This window comes from Prionailurus viverrinus, unplaced genomic scaffold (genome assembly GCF_022837055.1).
Source record: "Prionailurus viverrinus isolate Anna unplaced genomic scaffold, UM_Priviv_1.0 scaffold_40, whole genome shotgun sequence".
In the NCBI taxonomy this organism is placed as follows: Eukaryota; Metazoa; Chordata; class Mammalia; order Carnivora; family Felidae; genus Prionailurus; species Prionailurus viverrinus.
In genome coordinates, this window is record NW_025927608.1 from 3,152,892 (window position 1) to 3,178,414 (window position 25,523).

The window sequence follows — 25,523 nt, forward strand, 5'->3', positions numbered from 1 at the left end:
TGGTAAGGATATGGAGAAGACGTGTATTGTCTCACATTTTTTGGTAAACTTTATACTGGTTTGGCCAACTGTGTATTACAATGCTAGTTAAATTTTTAAAGTAAGATTTGGCAATATTTCTAAAAAGACAAAAAATGTTCACTTGCTTTGACTCTGTAAGACAGATCGAATCCTAAAGAAAGATGTAGCTCTTAAGAGCGTCTTCACCACAGGGTGACGGTGACAAAAAGATAAAGCAACAAGTCACACCCAGCAGGTGAGGAACCACAGGAGGATGGAAATGGCACGTGCCCTGGCAGAACCCTGCCACTACCTGTGGCTCTAACTTCTGCCCTCAGGTCGAAGACAAGAACCAAGCAAACCGCGTCAGAGGACAGGTTCTAGGAGAAGCGCGGCAGAGTGACCCAGTGGGCAGGGACTGTGGCCTGTGAGCGCATCCCTGAAGGAGTGCCATCCAAGCAGAAATACGGTGGAGTGTGCCAGGCAGGAAAACCCGACAACTTTGACGCCAGCAGCTCGGCATGCTCAGGAAGCCCAAACAGACCAGGACAACAGCGGTGCGGGGCTCGGGACAAGGCAGGGCCGGCCTCCCAGGGCAACGCTGTCCCGACAGAGCCTGACACGAGTCCCAGCTGCATGTCATGTGGAAAACACATATCGGATTTTGAGGCCAGTCTAAAAAAAGTTAAGTAAAACATCTCGATAACTTCTTATGCCAATTACTTACAGAAATCCTAATATTTTGCGTTTAGCAAATTATATCTCACCTGTTTCTTTTTTTAACACGGCTATCAGGAAACTTTAAATTACTTATGTGGCTCCCGTTATATTCCCATTGGACATCACTGCTCTAGGGTCTAGGTGCCACAGTAAAAAGTTTCAACTTTATTTTGTGCATTGAAAGTCATCAGAGGGTGCTGAGCCTCCGATGTACACATTTAAATTACTGCCGTCCACAGGAGTAGCGCCCAGACTACAGGAGAGCGGACACTGGGGCAAGGGTACCACGCGGATGACTACTGGTGCCATCCTGTGTACAACAGAAGTGCGGAGACAGATCGTCTTTGGGGAAAGTCGTGAAGGGAGAGGCAGTCTAGTGTGGTTTACGATTCCACTTTCAACCGTCCAGAACGTCCACGACCGAAAAGGCTGGGGGTACACTGGCCAAAACGTTAACAACAGTTATCTATTCTTTGTAACTTTCTATTTCTTCTGAACGTTTGGGGGGAAAACACACATTGCCCTTAACACAAAAAGGAGGCCTTTTTAGAGATTTGAAGGATACATGCGTTTTTGGTAGGGTGTAACAGCCCTACCAAAAAAGCACACCCTGCTCTCTGCAAACTACACATGCTGGCAAGCTACCACACACCCCCTCTACTGGGTCCTTGACAAGTTACTCGGAGCTACGTATGAACGCCTATTACTCACACTCGCCATTTTCCAGAACCGAATAGCCCCCTACCCCTGAGCGCACTGCCGGGGGCCTGATGCGCGGCACACAGCTCTGGAGGGCACACCTTGGGGTGCCCGCGGGGCCGGGGATAAGGGACTCAAAGGTACTCAAATGTGTGGTGAACTTATCCTAACAGCGAGCACACATCCTTCTCCAAAAACGTTCCACAGGACACACACGGTGTGAGCCCACAGAAGAGCACCCGGGTCCCAATCCTGTCCCGTAGAGCCAGGCTCTGCCATCTGACAGGTGCTTCCCTTACCCGAAGTCTGCAAAGCTAGGAGGATAAACTGAGGACAGGCTTCTCTTCCAGGAGTATGCTACGGAAAAAGAGAAGGTTTAAGGAATTTGCCAGAGATTACACAAAGCGGGGTGGCACAGAGTGCTTCATTTCACATGCAATCAAGTGGGTTTTTTCTACCGTATTTACTTCTGCGTTGAGAAAGTAGCGAGCAAATAAATGGTGCCCGACTTCGCAGTGTAGTTTCAAAGGAAAAAGCGTCCTTACACGCACCTGGACGGGAATCTTCGTTTCTCCTGCACCTGCTCAAAACCTATTGGCCAATCGCTACGGCTGCGAATCTCCCGTTAAAATACACCTATTTTCCTCCTGACCACCTAAGACTCCCTAACGCAAGCTACCTGCATCGTTCACTCCAGAGAATGTCTGGCGCTCGTGCGCCAGGAGCCAGAAAACAAGAAAAGCTCCCAAGAACACGGCTGCTGATAGCAAAGCACGGTGCAAAATATTTCCAAGTGCCTAACCCTACTCGAGATGAACACAGTATCATCCAGCGAAGAAGTGATAGATGGCCACCCGCTCTTTTCACAACACTTAAAAGAAAAGCAATCTGGGGGCGCCTGGGGGGCTCAGTCGATTAAGCGTGTAGCTTTGGCTCAGGTCATGATCCCGCAGTTTGTGAGCTCCAGCCCAGCGTCGGGCTCTGTGCTGACAGCTCGGAGCCTGGAACCTGCTTCGGAGTCTGTGTCTCCCTCTCTCTCTGCTCCTCCCCTGCTCACACTCTCTCTCCCAAAAATAAATAAAGATTAAAAAAAAATTTTTTTAAAAAAGAAATATCTTTTGGAGGGGCGCCTGGGGCTCAGTCAGTTAAGCGTCTGACTTTGGCTCAGGTCGTGATCTCCTGGTTCATGGGTTCGAGCCCCGCGTTGGGCTCTGTGCTGACAGCTCGGAGTCTGGACCCTGCTTCGGAGTCTGTGTCTCCCTCTCTCTGCCCCTCCCCCGCTCACGCTCTGTCTCCCTCTCAAAAATAAACATTAAAACAATCTTTTTTTAAAAAAAAGAAGCAATCTGGACAACCCACTGCTTGAACACACACCTGTAGGTGGTGGAAAAAACAGGGGAATGATAAACACCCAGTTGACTGGACTGGATTGATGACCTACGTAAGGGGGAGGGGGAACAGAGCAGATAAGAAACCCAGGGGCAGATCCAAGTTTTATTCCAGTTGCTGGTTTGGGAGCGACAAGTCCAGGATTTTCACTCTGTTTTTCTCTTTATACGCTGCGGGGCTGTGCGTTCTTCTGCGACAGCAACTATGTCTCTCGATACTTTTTTTTTCCCCCTTTGCTTTTCGGAAGACGGCTTTCCTGAGCATTAACTGCTGTGCGGAGAGGCGTCCACGCGCGACGGGGAGCCTGCGAGCAGCTGGGGCAGACCCGCACGCCCAGGAAATGGTCACCGAAGCCCAGACAATAGCCCCTCCAGTCCCACGCTGGCCGCCGGCACCCCGCCCCCCGCCCGCTCCCTTCCTTCCACCGTAAAACGCCTACGGAAAAAAGTGGAGGCAGCCGGCTGGGCAAAGTCAGATGTGCCCATTTTGCAGGAACGGAGCGCTTCCCCCCGGAAGCTGCGGACGGCGGCCCTACGGTCACTAACCGCCTCTCCCCGCCCCACCCCTCCCCACCCCACCGACCCCGGCGCCCCCGGGGTGTCACACGGCGCCCCTGCCCGGCCCCCCCGCACGCCCCGACACGCCGCTGCGGGGGAGGGGCGCTCGGGACCCCCGCCCCCCGCCCGCGCCGTGACAGGCGGGACCCCCGCCCCGGGGCCGCAGCAGGTGGAGGCCCGCGTCCCCGGGACCCCAGGACCCCCGCTCGCCAACTGCTCGCTACCGGGCCGGGGGTCCGCGAGCGCAGCCCCCGGCCCGCCCCCCGCCCTCGCTTCCGCCCGACCGGGAGCGCCGCGGCCGCGCCTCAGCCGGTGGGGGAAGGGAGCGGCCCCGGCCCCCCGGCCCCCCGGCCCCCCGGCCCCCCGGGCCCCGCCGCGCCGCTCACCTGGCGGCGGCCTTCCCCGCCTGCCGCGCTGCCCGCCGCCGCCGGTCGCCGGTCGCCGCCGGAGAGTGGGGACAGGTGAGGCCGCCGAACTCCTGCTCGCTCCGGCCCCGCCGCCGCCGCCGCCGCCGGCCCTCCGTCCGCTGTTTATTAAACTTTTCTGTTTGGTTGTTCGGCCTGTGACGCGGCCGCGGGCCCGAGCTCCGCGATTGGCCGGCGCCCGGCGCTGACGCGGCGCCCCGCCCGCCGCCTAATTATTACCGGCCGGGAGGGGCCGCGGGGCGAGCGCGCGGGGGGCGGGGCCTGGCGCGCCGGAGGCGGGGCTGGGGCCCGCGGCGCCAGGCGATTGGCCGGCGCCCCGCGCGGAGTCGCTCCCCCGCCCTTACCGCCCGGCGGGCGCTTCCTGAACTCGGCTCCGGCGGCTGCCGGCGCGCCGGCGGGGTTGGAGAGTGAGGGGGCCGGGGGCCGGCGGCGGCCCCCTCTGCCTGGGGGAGGTCCGTTCTGCCCCCGCCCGCGGCGCTGGGAAGTGTGTGCTCCACCTGCCAGTTGGGCCCGAGGGGACGCGGAGCCGGCCCCGCGTGCAACCGCGTGCCCTCAGCCCCGCGAGCGCAGGGTCCGAAGTCTGGGGGCGCCGGCGCGCTGAGGGGAGCGAGACTCGACGCGCTTGCCCACGAAGGCCCAAGTACGTGCACTCGGGGACACACGCGCCCTCCCGAGACCCCGCCCAGCGGAGCGGTGCAAGCCGTCCCCGCAGTGTCCCGGACCCCAGGCTCCCGGGCAGCCCCGCGGGAGGCCCAAGATCACAGCTCCAGGGCATTCAGCCCCACCTTGAGGGAGGGTGGGGCCGACCGGCGGAGGCCGGAGGGTTCCGTTTTCAGATCTGATGTTTTATTCTCCGCGAGTTTTTGGCATTACTGTTGATGCTCAAAACTACAGTATCAGAATCCTAGGTATCTGGGTTGCTGAGCTTTTTGGTGCTGTTTACGATGTAAAGCTTGAAGTGAGTACCTCGCTGTCTTCGCCCCAGTGGGGTCTCTCTTTGGGGAGTCAGATCTTCGCGGGGCTGGCCGTGTAAAGGTTAGGTCTCCTGCAGCAGGACTTGGGGATAAGAAGTGGTTAACCGTTGAGAAGATGCAGGCCAGAAAGGCTTCAAGGAGGAGGTGGCCTGCATTGGCTTTGCGCACTGCAGAGTGCGTGGGGCTTGGCCATGCTGGGATCCCAAAGCAGCGTTTTCCTGCTCTCCTAAAGAGGCCGGAAGATACAATCGGGAGTTGAAGAACAGGGTGACGTGTTGTGAGGTGACGGACGCTTCAGGGCGAAGTAGGGAATGTCTGTCCCATGTCAAGTGGAGGCTGGTGTCAGCGGTTGAATGGGCACGGCGGTAACCTGCAGGGAGCTCGCCCGGGGCCTAAAGGTATTCGTCGGGTGGGCATTCACGTTCAATTTTAAAAGCACAAACCTTAGCTTAACCCATGAGAAGGGGATTTTGGCCAAGAGTGTCGTCTCTGATAACGGAGACCAGGTTATATCGGAGAAAGTCCCAGAAGCCAAATTGAGTATTTCGCTTTACTTGGTGGGAAATGGGAAAAGAACTACAGAGAGGGAAATGGTGGATTGTAAGCATTCGGTGGGTTCTGCTGGAACCAGGAATGATTTTGCAGCCTGGTTTTCTTTCAGCTTCTTCACTGCCCTCCTGTCGTTGGAGGACTGTGTGGAAAGAATTTAGGATCTTGGCCACGGTTCCCATCCCCGCTCAGACACATTTTTGACTCGGTGATGTTGAGCCATACCCATAACTCCCTGGGTCTCAATTTTCTATTAGTTTGGGGAACATCAGTGAACAAAACAAAGATTTTTCTTTCTAACGGAGGGGATACAAGCAAAACAGTCGTACGTTTTGTGTTGTTAGAAGGTGGTAAGAGGAGCACCTGGGAGCGTGCAATTTCGGCTCAGGTCACGATCTCGCGGTCCGTGAGTTCGAGCCCCGCGTCGGGCTCTGGGCTGACAGCTCAGAGCCTGGAGCCTGCTTCGGATTCTGGGTCTCCCTTTCCGTCTGCACCTCCCCCTTTTATGTTCTGTCTCTCTCTCTCTCTCTCAAATAATTAAAACATTTTTAAAAAATGATGGTAGGGCACCTGGGTAGCTCGGTCAGTTAAGCGTCTGACTTCGGCTCAGGTCATGATCTCGCGGTTCATGGGTTCGAGCCCTGCGTCGGGCTCTGTGATGACAGCGCAGAGCCTGGAGCCTGTTTCAGATTCTGTGTCTCCCTCTCTCTCTGCTCCTCTCCTGTTCATGCTCTGTCTCTCTCTGTCTCAAAAATGAATAAAAACGTTAAAAAATTTTTCTTAAATAATTAAAGCATTAAAAAAAAAATGATGGTGGGGCACCTGGGTGGCTCGGTCAGTTACGCGTCTGACTTCAGCTCAGGTCATGATCTCACGGTCGGTGAGTTCAAGCCCCGCGTCGGGCTCTGTGCTGACAGCTCGGAGCCTGGAGCCTGCCTCGGATTCTGTGTCTCCTTCTCTCTCTGCCCTTCTCCCCCGTGTGCTCTCTCTCTCTGTCTATCAAAACTAAATAAAAATGTAAAAAAAATTTTTTTTTAAAGATGGTAAGAGGTAGAGACAAGAAAACAGAGCGGGGTTGAGGATGGAGAGGCAGGTTGTATTAAACACGCCGTCAGCATAGGCGTCACTGAGGAGGTGGGGTCTGAACAGAATTGTTAGCGGTAAGGGGGGTGACCTATGAAAATAACCTAGGGGAAGAGCATTCCAGACTGAGAACGGTTGGGCACACGGGCCTCGAGGCAGGTGACCCGGGTAGGATACTGCTGCTGTGAACACTTGTCTACAGGTGTTTGTGGGCACACAGGTTTCCACTTCTCTTGGGTACGTACCTAGCACTGGAATTACTGGGCCGTTGTGGTGCTTCTGTTTTAATCCCTTGAGGAATTGGTAACACTGTGTCCAGAAGGGATGCGCTGTGTCACGTCTGCAGGGGCAAGGAGTGAGGGTTCAGTGCCTGCACACCCTTGGCCACACTGCTGCCCGTCTGGGTTATATATAGCCCACCCCAGTGAGGACGAGTGTCTGGTGGTCGTGATTTGCATTTGTCTGATTGCTGACGATGTTGAGTGTCTTTCCATGTGCTTATTGGCCACGTGTGGATCCTCTTTGGAGACATGTCTATTCAGATCCTTTGTTCATTTTGAAATCGGGCTATTCGTCTTTTATTTGGGGTTGTGAGGGTTCTTCACGTATTCCGAACACAAGTGCCTTATCCGATACATAATTCGCAAATATTTTCTCTCATTTGTGGTTTGTCTTTTCAGTTGCTTGATGATATCATTTGAAGCGTCGAACCTTTTCATTTTGCCTTATCCTTTTCTTGAGTCCTTCTCTCCACAACATCAAATTAGTCACAAATTTCACGGATTTGGCCTTAGAGATATCTCTGAAATGTACCCCCCTACCCACTGCCCTGTACACCCCCTTATTATTTCTGCCCTGAACTTAAGCAGTAGCCTCCAATCCTATTCTCTCTTCTAGGCCCCACCCTGATGGCCCTCCAGCTGTTTCCAGAAGGCTCTCCCTGAAACACAAATTGAGCAGGTCAGACCTCTACGGGTTCCGCATTCCTCCTGGCACAGGTCTCGAACTCTTCCAGTAAGAGTACCCGCAGCATTTAAAACATTGGGGTTGCAGAGCCGTGACCCAGACACCGTGAATCGGAATCTCTAGGGGATGAACCTGTGCATCTGGGTCTAATAAGCCCCCGGGGGGGTTTATTCTCAGAACAGTTATGCCTACAACAGTGGTTCTAAGCCAGGGGTGGTTTTGTTCCCCAGGGGACATTTGACGATGTCTGGAGACATTTTTGGTGGTTACACCTGGGGGAGGGGGTGTGGCTGTCACCCAGTGACTCCCTGCAGAGAACCGTCAGCCCCGAATGTCAATCGTGGTGAATTGAGAGCCCTGGCTGTGTTTGTAGGAGATAAAATACAAACCCGCGTTTGAGTCTAACTTCTTGGTTCCCAACTCCATCAGAGGTCTATGGCTCTGTAAGAACCATCCCCAACTTAGTGGCTTGAAACAACAATTGACTCTTTCTCATGATTCTGTGGCTGGACCGGGCAGTCCTGCTGTCCCCCGCCCTGGGCTCTTGCTGGAGACCGCTGAGCTGTGCACCTGTCCCGTTGGGTCTCTGGTTTCTCGGGCGTTTCATAGTGTGGAGGTTTTGGAGATACAAAGGGTGTGAGCTTGAATGCCACTTCTGCCGTATTCTGCTGATCACAGAGGGTCACAAGACTCAGATTCAAGGAGTAGGGAAAGAGACCCTACTTTTTAAAGCAAGGAACTCGCAAAGACTTTGTGGCCGTGTTAATCCACCAGCAGCCTACCTTTTCAATGCTGTCTCCAAGGGCCTGCCTCCTTGTCACCTCAGTGGGGGACGCACCAGGGCCAGATGAGAATCGGAGGCTCCGGGCAGTGGGGAGCAAGTACCCCCAGGAAAACTTCTCAGAGACTTGTGTTAGCAGGATGTCTCTTCTCGTGACTTTTCATCAGAGTCTAAACCAAAGGTTCTGAAACGTTTTAGGCTCAGGACCCTCTCACACTCAAAAATTATTGAGGACCACTGGGTGGCTCAGTCGGTTGAGTGTCCAACTCTTGATTTCAGCTCCGGTCATGGCCTCAGGGTCATGGGATCGAGCCCCGAGTCAGGCTCGGCATTGAGCGTGGAGCCTGCTGGGGACTCTTTCCCTCTGCCCCACCCCTCTCTTTCTCTCTCAAAAAATGAATAAACTTAAAAAAAATTATTGAGGACCCCAAAAAACTTTTATGTTGGTTATACCTACAAATGTTTGTTGTATTAGAAATTAAAAATAAGACACTTTAAAAAATAAATATTGGTTTATTTAAAAAATAGTAATAACAACTCGTTTAGATGTTATTCACGTTGGCGTTGCCTGGGTAGCACAGTCCCTTGAGCATCTGACTCCTGATTTCGGCTCAGGTCATGCCCCAGGGTCATGGGATTGAGCCCCACATTGGGCCCCACGCTGGGCATGGAGAGTGCTTGAGATTCTCTCTCTCTCCCTCTGCTTCTTTCTCGCTCACACACTTTCTCTCTCTGTCTCTAAAAACGTAAAAATAAAAATAAATTTCAGATGGAAATTAGCTATGTTTTCCAGAATACGAGTCAGTAAAAAGAGTGACACCGTGTTACATTTGTGCATATCTCTTCAAATGTTTTTTAATGTTTATTTATTTTTGAGAGAGAGAGCGTATGAGCAGGAGAGGGTCAGAGAGAGAGAGGGAGACACAGAATCCGAAGCAGGCCCCAGGTCCCACGCTGTCAGCACAGAGCCCGACATGGGGCTTCAACTCACGAACTGTGAGATCCTGACCTGAGCCGAAGTCAGATGCTTAAGGGACTGAGCCACCCAGGCGCCACTGTGAACATCTCTAACATTTGGCTTAACAAAAGGCAAACTGATTCTCATTTGTTTCTGCATTCTCTCTGATGCAATACCACACATCACGTAGCCTCTGGAAAACTCTATTGTACGCTCATAAGAAAAAGGCAAATCATGACTTAGTATTATAGTAAAAACAGTTTTGATGTCACAGACCCCCTCAGACTGTTTCAGGGACCCCTAGGGGTCCATGGATCACACTTGGAGAACCACCCAGGCTGTTCCAACTTGCCCAGGCCGCAACTCCCTGACTCGGACGTGCTTCTGCCCATCCATGAACGTTCATTACATCCATTTTCCAGCCCTTTTATGACCTTACTCTTGTGTAGGTACTCTCGGCTTATCCCTACCAAACTCCTACTCATCCCTCAAAACCCACTGTAAAGGCACGTTACATGCTGAAGGCCTTCTTGACACCTTTAGGCAAAATCAGGACTCCTCCCTTACATGTTTTCACACCTTCTATCCCTCCGTCTGCAGTAACACTTACCCTCCTTAAGTTGAAATTCATCAGTCTGTATGTTTGCCTTCTTGTGAAGCCAGAAAGGTATTTTTCTGAAGTTTGGGGTTTTTTTGTTTCATATCGGAATGAATTGAAGGTTGTAAATTGACCCATGTGCAGATCGCTAACGAAGGACCCTGACAGCTGTCCAATCCTCCCCTTCCTCCGGGTTCTGCTTGAGGCCTCCTTTATCATGTATTAACTTTTTGTGCATAACAGATGTCAGGTCTGTCATTCTGCCCCAGCACCGGTTCCGGCTTTATCGAAGCCCCGCGATAGGTTACCCACATCGGCTCAGAACAAGGTTCATTGTCCGGCGGAATCTGTCTTTCCATCCACTATGGCTCTTTTTCTTCTGAATTTTCCTAGAAGTTCTGATCTGTTCATGTCTTCGGGTTAACTTTGGAATCATTTTGCCAATTTCCAAGAAATAATCCTGCCAGGGGTGCCTGGCTGGCTCGGTCAGTTAAGCATCTGACTCTTGATTTCAGCTCAGGTCATGATCTCACCGTGTGGGTTCAAGCCTCGAGTCAGGCTCTGTGCTGACAGCATGGAGTCTGCTTGGGATTCTCTCTCTCTGCCCCTCCTCCTCCCTCCCTTCCTCGGTCTCTCTCTGTTTCTCTCTCTCTCAAGATAAATACAAATAAACTTTTTTTTTTTTTTTTTAAAGAAACAATCCTGCCGGGATTTTAACTGGGATTACATATGCCTATAAGGGTTTGGGGGAGCAGGGAGAGGAATGTGTATCTTCATAGAGTTTGGACGGCCCATCGAGAGGTCTGAAGGGGTTTCTTTTTTCATTTATTTGGCTTAAAAAAAGGCTCCCAACATATTTTGTTTCCTTAATTTTATATTAGTGAGTGAAATATTAAAGAGAAATGCACACAATCGTCGTATTTCTCCTTAATGATTCACTCATTTATATAATGCTTTGTTGATACTGGGGATAAATTGTCAGTTTTTTTCTTATATTTTCAAACAGGTCATTGATGATATAATTGGTACTTAATTCTATATATCTTATTTTATATCTAAGCACTTAACTGATCTTTTTAAAATTCTCTTTAATAGGGGTGCCTGGGGGGGGTGCTCAGGTCATGATCTCACAGTTTGTGAGTTCGAGCCCCGTGTGGGACTCTGTGCTGACAGCTCAGAGCCTGGAGCCTGTTTCAGATTCTGTGTCTCCCTCTCTCTCTCTGCCCCTCCCCCGCTTGCTCACACATCTCTCTCTCTCTCAAATAAACATTAACATTTTTTTTGCAATACTCTAATAATTTTTCAGTTGGTTGCTTTCCCTCTTCCTTTCTAATTTGTATCCTTTTTATGTCTTACAACTTGTAGCCAGATTTGTCCAAGCCAAATTAAATAATATTGACCATATCTGACACTGGACTAATTTCTGACAAATGCTGATTTCTTGGGAACAGACACTTTTTTAAAACAATGATGCCAAGGAAACAACTTTTATGTGTCTACCTAGCGTTCATGAGAAACGGCTGTCGATTGTACGTCTGTGTTCTCCGCATCTGTCAAGACCCCACTAAGACCCCCTTCATCTGATCTGTAGTCATACAATAGCACATGAGTAGGCTTACTGACACTGCCTTTTTCTTTTCACCTTTATCTACCCGATCTAGCCCAGTTCATCATCAGTGTCGAGTTGGCTTGCATTAAATGATTGTAAACGCCGTATGGCCGGGGCACACGCTCCCTTCTGTGCTGAGCCGGGCGGCTCTCTTGGGCCAGAGGATGCTTACCCCCCCCCCCCCCCCCCGAGAGAGAGCACGGGCAGAGGAGTCTTGGCCGGCCGTGCCCACCGTGGTCCTGTCTTACCCACGTTGGCTCTCTTCTCTCCCCTCTGCAGACAGGAAGGGGCCAGTCTGCCCGGTGATGGGCTGGCGTTCAGACACTCCCCTCCCAGCAGCAGCAGGGAGGATGCCCTCGGGGAAACTGAGGCAGCAGGTCCCACCTCTCCCCCCACCACCCCTGGGGCCCAAGGTCCACCTGCTGGGAACTGATGGGGCAGGAGCACCCATCACCTCGCCCATGCCCGACGGCCACCTGGATGGCGAGTGTGCTCGTAGCGTCCTTCCTTCTCCAGGATGCGCAGTCTTCATATTTGGACTTTCCAACGGTGTTCGTGGGAACTTTCTCCGTCTCTCCCTGGCTCACTGGTCAGGCTTCTCGCTCCATGTTTCATCAGTTTTGATAACTTTTTAAATTAAAAAATGGCCTGTTCCATTGAGATTTTCAAATGTGTGCGTATACGTCTGCACCGTGAGTCCCGCCGCCTCCTGAGCTAGGGGGTAAGGTCACTGAGAATCGCAGACCTCACTCCTGAGGACCCCGGTGGAGCCGTGCTCAGCTTGGGGTCACTGACTCTAGTCGATGGGCCTCTTTGAGGGCCTGAGGGCAGCTGTAGATTCTCTCCCTAGAAAACTGCGTTGACCGTACGCGAGGCTTTTCCGTCTGGGGTAGAAAATTCCCGCACCTCCCACGCCCCGTCTGTGGGCCACAGGCCTGTGCCCCTGAACTCCACAGCTAGGAGTCCCAGGGGACAGGCAGTTGTCAGCGGCTAGGTTTCGTCCTCGCGGGTCCAGCTGGCAAGGCCGTTCTGACTGTGAGATGAGAGTGTGGGGCACCTGGTGGCTCGGTCAGTGGAGCGTCCTATTCTTGGTTTCAGCCCAGGTCATGATTCCAGGGTCATGGGATCGAGCCACACCTCCAGCTCCGTGCCGACCACGTGGAGCCTGCTTGGAATTCTCTCTCTCCCTCCCTCCCTCTCTCCCTCCCTCTGCCCTTCCCCTGCTTGCATGCTCTCTCTCTCTAAAATAAAAAATAAAAGACAGTGTTTATATTTATGTTAGATCACATCTAGTTTATATTCTTTACAAGGCTACTTTGATTATTCAACGCTCCATTTATTGAGCATAACAAAATTTCTTTGTCACGAGTTAATATGATTGGACTGTTTTCTGGCCTCAGCTGTATTTCTCATTTTTTATTTATAAACTGGGTACTTGGATTTATACATCAGGCTTGTGTCCTTGGCTAATGTGAGTCTGCCTTGAGAAATGAATCTCGTGACCAAAGCAGCCTTCTGAGATGCAAGGCGGGCCTAATGTGATAACCACATCAGGGCAGGAATGCTGCCTCAGGCAGCCTCTCAGGGGACGTCCCACTTGCCCCATCCGGTCCGCGTCCCAACAAGCACTGTGACAGCGGACGAGGGCCATTCTCTGCACCTAGAACTCTCCTAACCCACCTGTGTACCCTTGCCTTTATTCTAATGGTAATTACCAGGCTACGGCCCCAGAGTTCAAACGATTGTCTGGTTTCATTTTCATTTTAAAAATGCACCATCTTGGGGCAACCTGGATGGCTCCATTGGTTAAGCGTCTGATTCTTAATTTCAGCTCAGGTCACGATCTCACAGTTCGTGGGTTCCGGCCCCGCATCGGGCTCTGTGCTGATGGTGCAGAGCTGGCTTGGAAGTCTATCTCTCCCTCTCCCCCTCTCTCTCTCTCTCTCTCTCTCTCTGCCCCTCCCCCACTCATTCTGTCTCTCCCTCCCTCTCTGTCTCTCTCTCTCTCCCCCAGAGTAAGTAAATAAACTTAAAAAAAAGTCTATACTGCGAAACACTAGGAAGTAGAAAAAAGTAAAAATATACATCTTCTATTTATCAGTTCTACTCTTTTTTTATTTTTTTTATTTTTATTTTTTTATTTTTGGGACAGAGAGAGACAGAGCATGAACGGGGGAGGGGCAGAGAGAGAGGGAGACACAGAATCAGAAACAGGCTCCAGGCTCTGAGCCATCAGCCCAGAGCCTGACACGGGGCTCGAACTCACGGACCGTGAGATCGTGACCTGGCTGAAGTCGGACGCTTAACCGACTGCGCCACCCAGGCGCCCCAGTTCTACTCTTTTTTATAGCTAATTGATTTAAATACTTGACCTTAATTCTCTACTTCCTAGTGGTGTCCTTAGGACATTTCCCCCTTCTCCTGAATCCGCCCAGTGGGCGTGTCCTCGTGTTCTCTCTCTGATACAGAAGTTACAGAAGAAACTTCCCTCCAAGGCCAGCAGTGCCTTGTGGTGCGCACGTCCCGCACTGATTTCCACGCCGGCTCTGTGTCTCCCCCAAGAGCTCCTCTCATTTGTATTTTCAGAGCATCCCTTCTTTTACCCCATTTCAGTCTGAGAAAGTGTCTGGGGGACACAGACAACGAGGTGTCCAGGCCGGGCTTCTGGAACAGATAAGGGACGGTGGGTCAGAACCAAGGAAATCTGGATCAGGTATGAAGTGCAGTTAGTAACAATGTCTGTGTCCGTATTGATTCATGGATCGTGACGCATGTTCCGTGAGATGTTACCAACAGGGGAGGGTGGGCGTGGAGTAGATAGGATCTCTCTGCACTGTTTTCATGTCTTCTCTATCAATCTAAAAGTACTCTAAACTTAAAATTGTATTGAAAAAGAAAACCTCTCTGTAACCCCTCAGACGCTCATCAGAACCTGTTTTTTTTTTTTAATGTTTATTTATTTATTTTGAGAGAGCGTGCGTGCCTGTGAACAGGGGAGGGACAGAGAGAGAGAGGGAGAGAGAGAGCATTTCAAGCAGGCTCTGCACTGTCAGTGCAGAGCCCAATGCAGGGCTCGATCCCATGACCCTGGGATCATGACCTGAGCCAAAATCAAGAGTTGGAAGCTGAACCGACTGAGCCCCCCAGGCGCCCAGAACCTGTTTCCTCCCAAAGGGCTCACAGGCGTCAGTGACCTGTCTTGCCTGGGCCTGGGGCCAAGAGACCTCATTAGGGCCACTTAGTGAGTAAGACGGGGGCTGCCCAGCCATCTCCAGAAGCCGATACTAATGGAGGCAGGTGCTGAGTGTTTCCTGTTTGTCCCACAGGGACCACCCCCAGGAGCATCCAGTTGTGGGAGGCACTGGCAGGAGACGGGAGCGAGAAGGACCCTGAGGCCTGGTGACTTGTTCCTGAGATCAGCCCTGCTGGGTCACAGAGGTGAGAGCGTCTATGGAAGGCCTGTCATCGTGGCCTCTTGCGTTCAGCTCTCCCCATCTCGGTTCTGGTAACAGCCTTCCCCTCCTGCCCTTATCAGCCCGGAGCACAGCCTGCCCTCGGCACCACGGGCGTGGGGCTTATCGGTGGCACCTGGCGACCCCACCAATGCCTGGGTAGCAGACACGTACATGCTGGCCCCCGATAAATGTTTGTCAGACGAACGGGCCGGGCACTGAATCACGGAGTGGTGCAGTCACACGAGAGCCTTGTGACTTGTGGCCACACCGCCGGTGGTTAGAAGACTGTGCGGTTGGTGCTGGGCACAGCTGATGGCTCCTCTGGGGGGACCAGGCCAGGGATCTGGGGCAGGTTGTTGAAGCTGGCCGGGCTCGATTCCTTCTCTTTCAAGTGGGGACCGTACTGTTGTCTTCACTGAGTTGATTAAATGAGAAACAATTCACGCAGAGCGTGGCACAAAGATAAATGCTCTGTAAACAGTAGTCATACCTGTGATCTAACCCAGGCATGGCTAAAATCACACGGCCTTGTGCAATAGGTAATGAGGGAGGACAATTAACACACAAACGTAATTGGCAAGTAAAGTTGTAAACACGTCCCACCCAGCGAGTAAGCCAACAAACACAGAGTCAAACAACAGTGAGACACCGTGTCTTGCCTCTAAAGTGAGCACATCGCTGTAGTGATACTTAAAGCTGGAAAGGACACAGGGACACTCAGCCATTCAGTGTGGGGCTCAAAAATACCAGAATGCAATAGTTTCAAATTTTTTTAAAAAATGTTTATTTTTGAGACAGAGACGCAGAGTGTGAACAGGGGAGGGGCAGAGAGAGAGGGAGATGCAGAATCCGAAGCAGGCTCCAGGCTCTGAGCTGTCGGCACAGAGCCCGACGCGGGGCTCGAACCCACAAACAGTGAGATCATGACCTGAGCCTAAGTCGGGTGCTTAACCGACTGAGCCACCCAGGTGCCCCGACCTTGTATTTTATAATCTGAAAGGGAATTTCCTGAAAACCAAAAAGTTGAACAAAGAAAAACCTAGCAAAACTGTATGGTATGATCACTGGTTGGTAAAAGTAAGCAAAACTTTGTGTATGGAGAAAAATCTGGGAAAAACGAGAATTGAGTGGAAATTGGATGTTAAATATCTTTCTTCCTCTTCTGAATTTTCCACGTTTACAGTTAAGAATGAGTATTACTCTGGTGCTAAAAGGAAGCATAATCTTTTAAGTTTTCTTAATAGCACAGTTAGATGTGCTCAAAGGTGGTCATTTTCAAGATGAAGACACTAACAGCCCAGCAGTGGCTTGGGTGCCACCAGGGGCCGGCCCCCAGCTGGGTCCCAGGGCTCCTTGCTTTGAATATTTGGATTTAAGCATTTAAATGCTTTGAGTAGAGCAGATTGCCCTTAGTAATGTGGGTGGGCCCCGTCCAATCAGTTGAAGGCCTAGGTAGAACAAAGACTGACCTCCTCCAGGCAGGAAGGAATATTCTTCAGCCGATGGCCTTGGGACTTGAACTGCACCGTAGGCTCTTCCCTGGCTCTACGACCTGCCAGCCCACCTGCAGATTTTGGATTTACCAGCCTCCAGGATCATACAGGCCAATTTCTTAAAAAATACCTTTCTTGCACACACACTCTCTCTCTACCCAGATACACCCTATTGGCTCTCTTTCTCTGAAGAACCCTGACTAATATGAAGCCCAAATAGAAAATGTTTTAGGCTTTGCGGGTCGTACAGCCTCCGTCCCTCCCCATTCCTCTGCCACAGATAATACGTAAACACATCTCAATCTGGGCACTGGTGACATTTTGGGCTGGATACTCCTTGTTGTGGGGCCATCCTGTGCACTGTAGGGTGCCTCTAGCTTCCAGATGCCCATGGCAGCTGTCGGTCGTGACAATCCAGGATGTCCCCTGGGCGGGGGGCAGAGAGGAGACATACCCCTCACCCTCACTGAGCACCGTTGAAGTACATGAGTGAGCCTGACTGCGTTCTAGTGGCCTGGGGACTGGAGTCTGCCGACCCCGCTCTGGGCAGTGTGGTCTTGGAGCTTTGCAGCAGGGGCCCCGTGGTTGGGAGTGTGGGGACGCGGCAGGAGCCCTGTGAGGTCACACGGAGCCCGGCCACATCCCAGGTCTGCCGCCCGGTCCTGAAGGTGCCGTTGCTCTGATGAGGGCAGGTCCCAGAGCAGCCCAGTGCTCTTCTGTGTGTCCCAGTGAGGTCGGAGGGCTGGGGAAGACGGGGTGTTGGGTGCGTGGCCACGATCCCCTGGGCCACCCTCGGCACCGTCTCCTCCTCAACGACCCCAGGGTCTCCCCTCGGGCGAGAACCGTAATAACGGTTTCCAGGTGGCAGGAGGTTTACCAGCCCACTTCAGGTGGGAGCAGCGTCTGGGGCTCATTGGCGACTTTCTCTGGCCCGGTGTGCGGACGGATGGACAAGGCAGGCACCTGCAGACCCCCGGGCGGAGGGCGGGGTCACCGAGGCTACACAGGACGGGCTCATGAGCCGTGACCTGGCCTTGTGCTCCGCACGCTGGGCACGGATCACTCCCTCAAAGCTTGGCCCAGTATGAGCCCCGTGGTCATTTGTGTCCCAGCCGAGGACTTCCTGGTCACGCTCGGGGTTGACCTAGCCCCACTCCAGCTATGTCTGACAGCATACAGCCGCCCTTAGGGAAGCCCAGCCCTCCAGGAGCCTCAAATGCAGGGGGTAAGCAGCGAATGTGGTCGGGCGGCTGCCTGCAGCACCTGGGACAGCTCTGGAGCAGAGCACCTGTGGGCAGGCCCCGCGCCCGCGACCGCGTGCCACAGTCACTGGAGACTTCACGGGACCCACCGAGGCCCAGGCCCGCGAGGGAGGAGAGGGCCTGGGTGGTCTGGCTTGGCCAGCGTTTGAGAACCCTGGGTTAAAGCCTCCCCTCCGACCCTCCAGGCCCTACCGGCTCTGTATTGCCACGTTAGCAAGACCCCGAGATCTCTTTACGTGACCTGCACTTGAGGAAGTGCTAGCCTGGATTGTAAACTCGCAGCGTGGATGTGGGTGGGCCCCGAGAACAAGGCTCGGGCCCCAAGAAGCCTTAGCTGAGCAGCGCCGGCCACCAGGACCAGCTTGGGGCAGGGTCACCCTTCTGAACCGACAGGGAGATGGTAGAGTCCAGTCAGACAGAATGAGCTCCCTGGCGGGGAGAGGAAGGAGGGGCCCACTCCCTGGGTCCGGGGCCGCAAAGACATCTGGGGAAACGTCGAAGGCCGGGACCGTTGCGGCAGACGCCAGGCACGGATCCCGTTTGCCGGGACCCTCCCGGGCATCTGTGCGCTTGGCCTAGCCTTCCTGGTCCAGGCCAGCAGCTGCCCAAACCCTGCGTCCTCCGCCTTTGCTCTGTCTTAGACCTAAGCTCAACCTTCAGATCCGATGACCCAATCCAGCTTCTCAGTTTTGCGAGTCCTGGTGTCCGGCCACACTCACCGGCGGTGGCCCCAGGAAGCGACCCCCGAAGACCCCACCCCCGCCCAACCGCAGCCTGGCATTGGGAGTCTGGGGGTGGAGAGTGTCTATGAAAGCCCCTCGGCCGTGCTCCTCTTTCCAGTTCCCCACCGGCGTCCTCCAGGGCTGCCCTGTAAGATCTCCACCACTCCTTATGCTGGTCACTGCTGTGTCCCTGTGGTTCCCCCATACCCCGCCCACAACTTGGTCCACAGTCCTAAACAGATCTTCCTCACATTGTCCTGATTTGAGCGAGCCCCCTGTTGGGAGCCTGCCAGATGGAGCTGGGAAGGGTCGCTTCCTTCCGGAGAGCTGTCGCCCCAGCCCCAGCGATGCCCGCTAAGCTCGCCAGCATCGGGGCGTCCCAATCTTGGAGTGTGGCACACACGACAAGGGGCTCCCTTCCAAGAGATGACCTTCCCACCAGCAGGCATGACCCGGCCAGGAACCAGACGCCAGAAAGGGAGTGAAATCCCAGATTTCAGCAAAGGCTAGGGGCTCGTGTCTGTGCAGAGCGCGGCAAGAGTCCTTTTCTGGCCACGGGAGGCTGGGCTCAGTGACCCAGACGGTTCCTTCCAGCTGTGAGGTTGCAAGTCTGCAAATGGCCCCCGCTCCTCTGACCCCCTCGTCAGGCCCTCTGGGTCCCCGGGACACGCTGATGGCAAGTGTGCTGATCGGGAAGGAGGAAAGGAGAGATCGGCGTTTCTCCTGCCTCATCAGCTGGCTGCTGGGACTGACCCCAAAGCTACAGTGTGCGGGTGGGGGCAAAACCACAGGGCTGCTGGCTCAGAGGGTCAGCAAGGTCAGCGTCAGATTTCCCGGAGGAGGCGTGGGGTAACGCAGGATCCCCCGCTGCAGGACTTCAGACCCTGGCGACAGGGCGGTCAGAACGTCTGAGGTCTGCCAGGGAGGTGGGGACACAGCACTGGGCCGGGGGAACCCGGCAGGAACGAAGCAAAGGGGTGGCAGGGGCGGCCTGCTGTCAGATGCTGGCCGAGGGGCCTGGGCAGCGTCCAGAGTCCCCATGGGGTGGGAAATTGAGAGAGGACCGGGTTCCAGGCAACACGGTGTTCTCGGTTGGAACCTGGGAGTCCTGTGTGCAAATGGCTGCAGAGGAGACCAGAGACAGGAGGTACATGGCCTGTGTCATGCTCACACTATACCCTAGGACCTCTGCCAGCTCCCTCATGACGGAGCCCCTTCCTCACGAAGCGCCCTGCTAGCTGCTGAGGGTGGAACGATGCCCGGGAGCAGCGGGATGTGCGCCTCGCCTGCGAGCTCAGAACTGTCCCTCTGCCTTCGTGAGCACAGCCTCGGCGGGCCAGGGGCGGCTGAGTCAGCAGGTGGCAGGTCTGATGGCCTGGATCCTGGCAGCTGGGGCCGGCAGGCTGCCAGTCGCAGAGCTCCTCCCGTGCCAGCCCAGCTGCCCAGGAAAGCGTGTGGGTGTGGACCCAGCCAGTACAGCAGAGGGCTCAGGCCGTAGGTGACCAGCTGTCCCGGGTTACCCACGACTGAGCCGCTCCCAGCAAACGGGCACAGGCGGTCACTCAGCACAGAGTGGTGAGGCCCTAGGATTGAGGACCTCGGGCAGCTGGGAATGCAGAGAGGCCAGGGACTGAGTGAGGCCGTGTCCCCAGGGAGTAATTGCTGGCCCCAAGGCAAAGCCCCCAGGCGGGATCCCTGGAGTCCAAATGCTGCAGGGATACTGTTTGTTCCCAGCCGCCCTGAAGGACCACACAGCTGGCTGCCTGGGGGACGCAGAGTTCGTAGCATCTCTGACCCCAGTTCCTCCAGTGGTGGTTCATTGGTCACTCTTACACACGAGGAAGTGGAGTCAGAAGGGCATTGAGGGTCAACTGTTCCACGGTTTTGGTTTGGGTGTGGGCTCCCAGAATCCCCTGGGTGCCGTCTTATCACGGTGACTGTACCACCGGATTCTCCTGCAGAATCTCCCGTCTGGTGTCTTTGCATCTTGCACACCCGAGGCGCTCAGTAAATGTGTACGGAGCGAGCACACAGATGCAGGCTCGCTATTGCAGGGACCAGGGGCCGAAGGGCAGACGGAGACGGTGCAGCTGGTCATTCTGCAAAAGGCAGGACCAGGGGACCGGAACAGACACCACAGGAAGCCTGGTTTCAGGCAAGGAAGCGGCCTCACGGTCATCCGTGGTGTTGCTAGAGTTCCCGGCAAAGGTTCTGTTTGTTTAGCAACCCCCCCCCCCCCCCCCCCCCCGCCAGCTGGCCTGCCCGCCGGGTCCTGTGCCCTTTCCCTTTCTTGCTGGCCGTTCGTCCCTCCAACACCCACGTGCTGCACCCCACTGAGGGAGCGCCGGGCTCCCCACGGCACTGGGAAGGGCGCAGAGGCTCTAGAACGGGGAGTCCCCCACCGCAGGGGTGCCTGTGCCCCGGGGGCACTCGGCACAGAGAGACACACACAGACGTGCAGAGCCATGATGCAGGGGACAGTCGGTGTCGGTGAAGTGCCGGGGCGGGGGGGGGGGGGGGGGGGGGGCCGTGGCGTGACCGGACAGGTGTGAGCCGGAAGCCTGAGCAGGCGGCATGCCGTGGCCGTGACGTGGAGCCGCCCTGTGGCTCCTCCTGCTTGGGTCCTGTGCCCCTGTGTCCTTGCTCACCTCTGCGGGCTCCGGGCTCGGCTGCCATCATGACTCACCAGCGCCGCGGGCGTGTGTGCGCTCCACTTGGCTCTCAGCCCTTCCGCGCCCACCGACGCTGGCAGCCGTCTCACTCCTCCCAACTCCGCCCTCTCCTGCCCCGCTGACTTTGATGCTTGCCGTTTGCCTTCTGTGCCTGCCAGCTCATGAATTATTTATATGCTGTGCTTCCTCCGCGGGCCACCTTGGCAAACAAGACAAGTTCCTGTGGACCTCATCGTGGCGAGGGGTGGGACAATAAGCGGTCGGTCATACACAGTGTGCCGCGCGCTGTGCTGGGCGTAAGCACTGTGGCCCCGGGGCTGGAGCGGGGCTGGACGCGGCAAGCCTGGAGTCAGGGAGGGCGTCAGGGAGGCTGCAGCCCTATTTCTGGCGTGTAGACCCTGCCAGGCATTGCAGCTTCATGCCTTGTCCGCCTGTCCCCTCGCCCACCCTTTCCCTTAGTCGTTTATTCATTGGCTCATTCACAGGCCATCCGAACACCTGTTATGTGCCGGATGCTGTGCTAGTCCTGGGAATACACGATGAAAAAGATTTGTCCTGTGCGACACTGGACTTTTAGGTTCCCACGCGTGCCCCTCCTCCCTGCTTCACTGCTCCCTCTGCCTGGAAGATCGCGGTCCCACCCTCCACCCCTTTCCTGGCTCACTGCCTCCACCCTTTAGACCTCAGTTCAAAGGTCACCTCCTCGGCGGAGGATTCCCTGCCCCCTTGACCAGTTTAAGGTCCCATTATGATGCTCTCATAAAAACCTGTCATTTTCCTTTCATAGCACCTGTAATTATGTATTTCTTAGTGGGACTATTTCACTAATGTTGGTCCTCCCAATCACCTGTGTAGAAACTCATTTTTTGTAGTTTTTACACTGTTTAGCACATGGCAATGGTTTAATAAATACAAATTGGATGGATGGAGGATGGATGGATGGATGGATGGATGGATGGATGGATGGATGAGTGGGTGGAAGGATGGATAGGTGGGTGGGTAGATGGAAGGAAGGATGGATAGGTGGGTAGATGACAGGGATGGACGGATGGATGGATGGATGGATGGATGGATGGATGGATGGATGGACGGATGCATAAGTGGGTGGATGGAAGGATGGATGGATAGATGAGTGGAAGGAAGGATGGATAAGTGAGTAGATGAAAGGATGGATGGATGGGTGGATGGATGGATAAGTGGGTGAATGGAAGGATAGTTGGGTGGATGGATGGACAGGTGGGTGGGTGGGTGGATGGATGGATGGATGGATGGATGGATGGATGGACGGATGGATTGTTGAATGGATGGTCAGTCAGTTGAATGGATGGATGGATTGAAGGTGGATGGATGGATGGTTAGTTGGATGAACTGGAACTGAGGCATAGTGAAGGCAGGGACCAATTAGGGGACTGATCCAGGAGTCAGGGAAGGAAGGAGGTGAGGATCAATGTATAAGCCAGAGTAGTAGAAGTGGGAAAGTTGAGGAGAGGATTGACAGGAAGGAATCTGCAGGATTTGGCCTCTGGTTGAATGTCAGGAGCAGTGCAGAGGGAGGAACACAAGGTGACAACCAGGATTCTGACTGAAGGCTAGGGAGACTGAAAGTAAGAAAGAGAGGTGCCTGGGCGGCTCAGCCAGTTAAGTGTCCAACTCTTGGTTTTGGCTCAGGTCCTGACCTCACAGTCTGTGGGTTGAGCCCCGCGTTGTGCTCTCTGCTGACAGTGCAGAGCCTGCTTGGGAGTCTCTGCCTCCCTGTCTCTCTGCCCCTCCCCGCTCACGTGCTCTCTCCCTGTCTCAAAAATAAAATAAATAAACAGTAAAAAAATAAAAATGAAAAAAATAAAAGAGAACAGGTTTGGAGGTGTGGGACAAAGATGTCCTGCCAAATCTGAGGTACCTGCTGAGGCGACAAAGTGGGCATTTTAAATTCTTTTTGGCCACTGCGAAAGTTAGGATAATACCAGCTTCCCTGAGAGAGAAACTCCACCAGACCAGCGGCCTAACGTAATACGAGCTTTTATTTAAAACATTCTCTTTGGTCCCCGTGATAGTCCGGTACACGTATTCCTGTTCAGCCTGATGACGTGCTGACACAGAGGTTTAGGGACCCAGGGTCCTTGCATCTTGTGGTTCCACCATCTCCTTGGGCCTCAGAGCTGAGGGGAAGAGACAGGAGAGCACTCACCGGCTTCTCAGCCACCTCGGCCCCAGAGGACCACCCGTGAGGAGAGCCTACCTCACACCGTACAGCCAGAGGTCCAGACTTGCTTTCTCAGGCTTCCTGGAGTCCGGAGCACAGACACCGGACCAAGGCTCTGACACTCAGGCGTGCCACCCCCACACTTCGACGGGGACCCTGACCAGCAGCCCAGCGGAGCCCATCCAGTGAGGGAGCCTGCGCCCGAGGCCGTGGTGGCGGCTCTCCTGGCTGCAGCGTCCACCCACCCGCTATCCAGTGGCCCTGAGACCGTGCCTGGGTCCCCTGGTGGTGGTTCTGTGCTGTGATCTTGGACACCGTTCTCTGCTGTGTGGTCTGCTTGTCCTTCTGGAGTCTCTGAGAGCTACTTACCGCCTTTTTTTTTTCTAAGAAGTTTATTTTTTTGTTTTTATTATTATTAATGTTTGTTTATTTTTGAGAGAGAGAGGGGGAGACACAGAATCCCAAGGCAGGTTCTGCCTGGACAGCAGAGACCTGACGCGGGACTCAAACCCACGAACCGCGAGATCGTGACGTGAGCCAAAGGTGGATGCTTAACCGACTGAGCCACCCAGGTGCCCCTACTTAATATCTTTTTATTTTTTAATGTTTATTTTTAAGAGGGGGGGGGGGACAGAGAATGAGCGGGGGAGGGACAGAGAGAGAGGGAGGCACAGAATCTGAAACAGGCTCCAGGCTCTGAGCTGTCAGCACAGAGCCCGACGCGGGGCTCAAACTCACGGACCGTGAGATCATGACCTGAGCCGAAGTCGGACGCTTAACTGACTGAGCCCCCCAAGCCCCCCAAGAAACTTCCATTTTATTTTATTTCTTTTTATTTATTTTTTAAAACGTTTATTTTTTTGATAGAGACAGAGCATGAGCAGGAGAGGGGCAGAGAGAGGGAGACACAGAATCCAAAGCAGGCTCCAGGCTCCGAGCTGTCAGCACAGAGCCCGACGCGGGGCTCAAACTCACGAACCGTGAGATCATGGCCTGAGCCAAAGTCAGACGCTCAACCGACTGAGCCACCCAGGCACCCCTACTTAATACCTTTGTAAATAAAGTTTTTCTGCGTACATTTGCCAGCGGTGTTTTCTGTTGCTTGTGAGCAGACAGACCAAGAGTAAGTATACGGTAGCAGCTGGAGGCCCTGAGCTTGGGAGACTTGGGCCAGAGCCTCCCCTGGAGGTGTTTGCAGCCATGGGAGGGGACAGGGTGGCTCTGGGAGTCTGTGTCACCATGCTGGAAGACAGCGTGGTCTGGAGCCTCCGCACATGAGTAGGGACTAGGAGCTCACAAGGCAGGGAAGGAGCTGCCTGTGCAGCTCTGTTCCTGGTCTCCTCCCCCCACCCCTCCCCACCCAAAGGCCCTGCCTGGGGGTTTCCCCTTTGGGAAATCAACTCCTAGTCCAAGAAGATAAATCCGTCTTTTCTTCAGGCCGTGGTGTCTTTCGTGGTAACTTTCTCATTCTTCTTTAACGACAGAGTTCTGTAGTCTTTTTTTTTTTAAGTTTATTCATTTTTGAGAGAGAGCAAGAGAGCATGGGGGAGGGGAAGGGGGGGTAGAGAGAGAATCCCAAGCAGGGCTCCACGCTGTCAGTACAGAGCCGGACATGGGCTCGAACTCACAAACTGTGAGATCACGACCTGAGCCGAAATCAAGAGTCGGGACGCTCAACCGACTGATCCCCCGGGGCGCCCCCAGAGCTCCGCGGTCTCAAGGCCACCCCAGAAGACTCCTGTCATTATGATGACAGTTACAACATGCACTTACCTAGAGCGATGGCACCAAATGGGTGACATCGGTGACGCCCTCCAAGTGCAGCATCCTGCGTCCCCACGGCACTCTGGCCCACGGAACCCAGACACGGCCTCAGCACGCTCTCACGTTCACGGGTGCTCGCTCCCGAGATGCGGCCTGCTGCTTGCCGGTTCACACGGTGTTTTATAGATGAGAAAATTGGTAACTCGAGAGGTTAAACGACTTGCCCCAGTTTGCACATGTATGTCACAGGAGAGTCAGGATTTGAACGCAGGGATCTTTTTATTTATTTTTATTTTTATTTATTTTTTTAGTTGAGAGAGAAGAGAGAGAGAGAGCACGCGTGAGCAGAGGAGAGGAGCAGACAGAGAGAGAGAGAGAGAGACAATCCCAAGCAGGCTCCAAGGTCAGTGCGGAGCAACATGGGGCCCAATCCCCTGCCCCTGGGGTCATGACCTAAACCGGAATCAAGAGTCAAATGCCCAACCGACTGAGCCTCCAGGCGCCCTGAAAGTGGGGATCTTGATGTAAACAAGGTGTTCCTTATCTGTGTGTCTTCTAGGTGACAAAGACCTCTTTCTAATGCATCTCAAGGGACAGAGAAAGCCAGGACCAGCCGCTGGGCCTCTAGGGATGGCCCAGCAGGTCGC

General features: G+C 54.1%; 2 protein-coding genes across 18 annotated transcripts in view; one reads left to right on the forward strand and one right to left on the reverse strand.

Annotated features, from left to right (window-relative positions):
• Window positions 1–3,914, reverse strand: part of ZFAND6 (zinc finger AN1-type containing 6) — a 73,614-nt gene extending 69,700 nt beyond the window's left edge. For 2 of the 4 annotated variants that reach the window (XM_047846676.1, XM_047846678.1), the window contains exon 1: window positions 3,752–3,914. The gene's annotated coding sequence lies outside the window, so the exon portion shown is untranslated. Of the gene's footprint in view, window positions 1–1,718; window positions 1,777–3,751 lie in introns of all 4 variants that reach the window. The other 2 variants (XM_047846679.1, XM_047846675.1) reach the window with 2 other exon arrangements.
• Window positions 3,915–4,102: 188 nt separating this feature from the next.
• Window positions 4,103–25,523, forward strand: part of BCL2A1 (BCL2 related protein A1) — a 60,309-nt gene continuing 38,888 nt past the window's right edge. For 5 of the 14 annotated variants that reach the window (XR_007149602.1, XR_007149596.1, XR_007149605.1 and 2 more), the window contains exons 1-3: window positions 4,105–4,430; window positions 14,635–14,746; window positions 25,188–25,279. Coding sequence is in view for 1 of the 14 variants with exons in the window: in XM_047846656.1 (XP_047702612.1) it covers window positions 4,632–4,748; window positions 14,635–14,746 (229 nt within the window). In the remaining 13 variants the exon portion in view is untranslated. Of the gene's footprint in view, window positions 4,431–4,510; window positions 4,749–7,293; window positions 7,357–13,672; window positions 14,022–14,634; window positions 14,747–25,187; window positions 25,280–25,523 lie in introns of those variants that run through there. The other 9 variants (XR_007149601.1, XR_007149606.1, XR_007149598.1 and 6 more) reach the window with 9 other exon arrangements.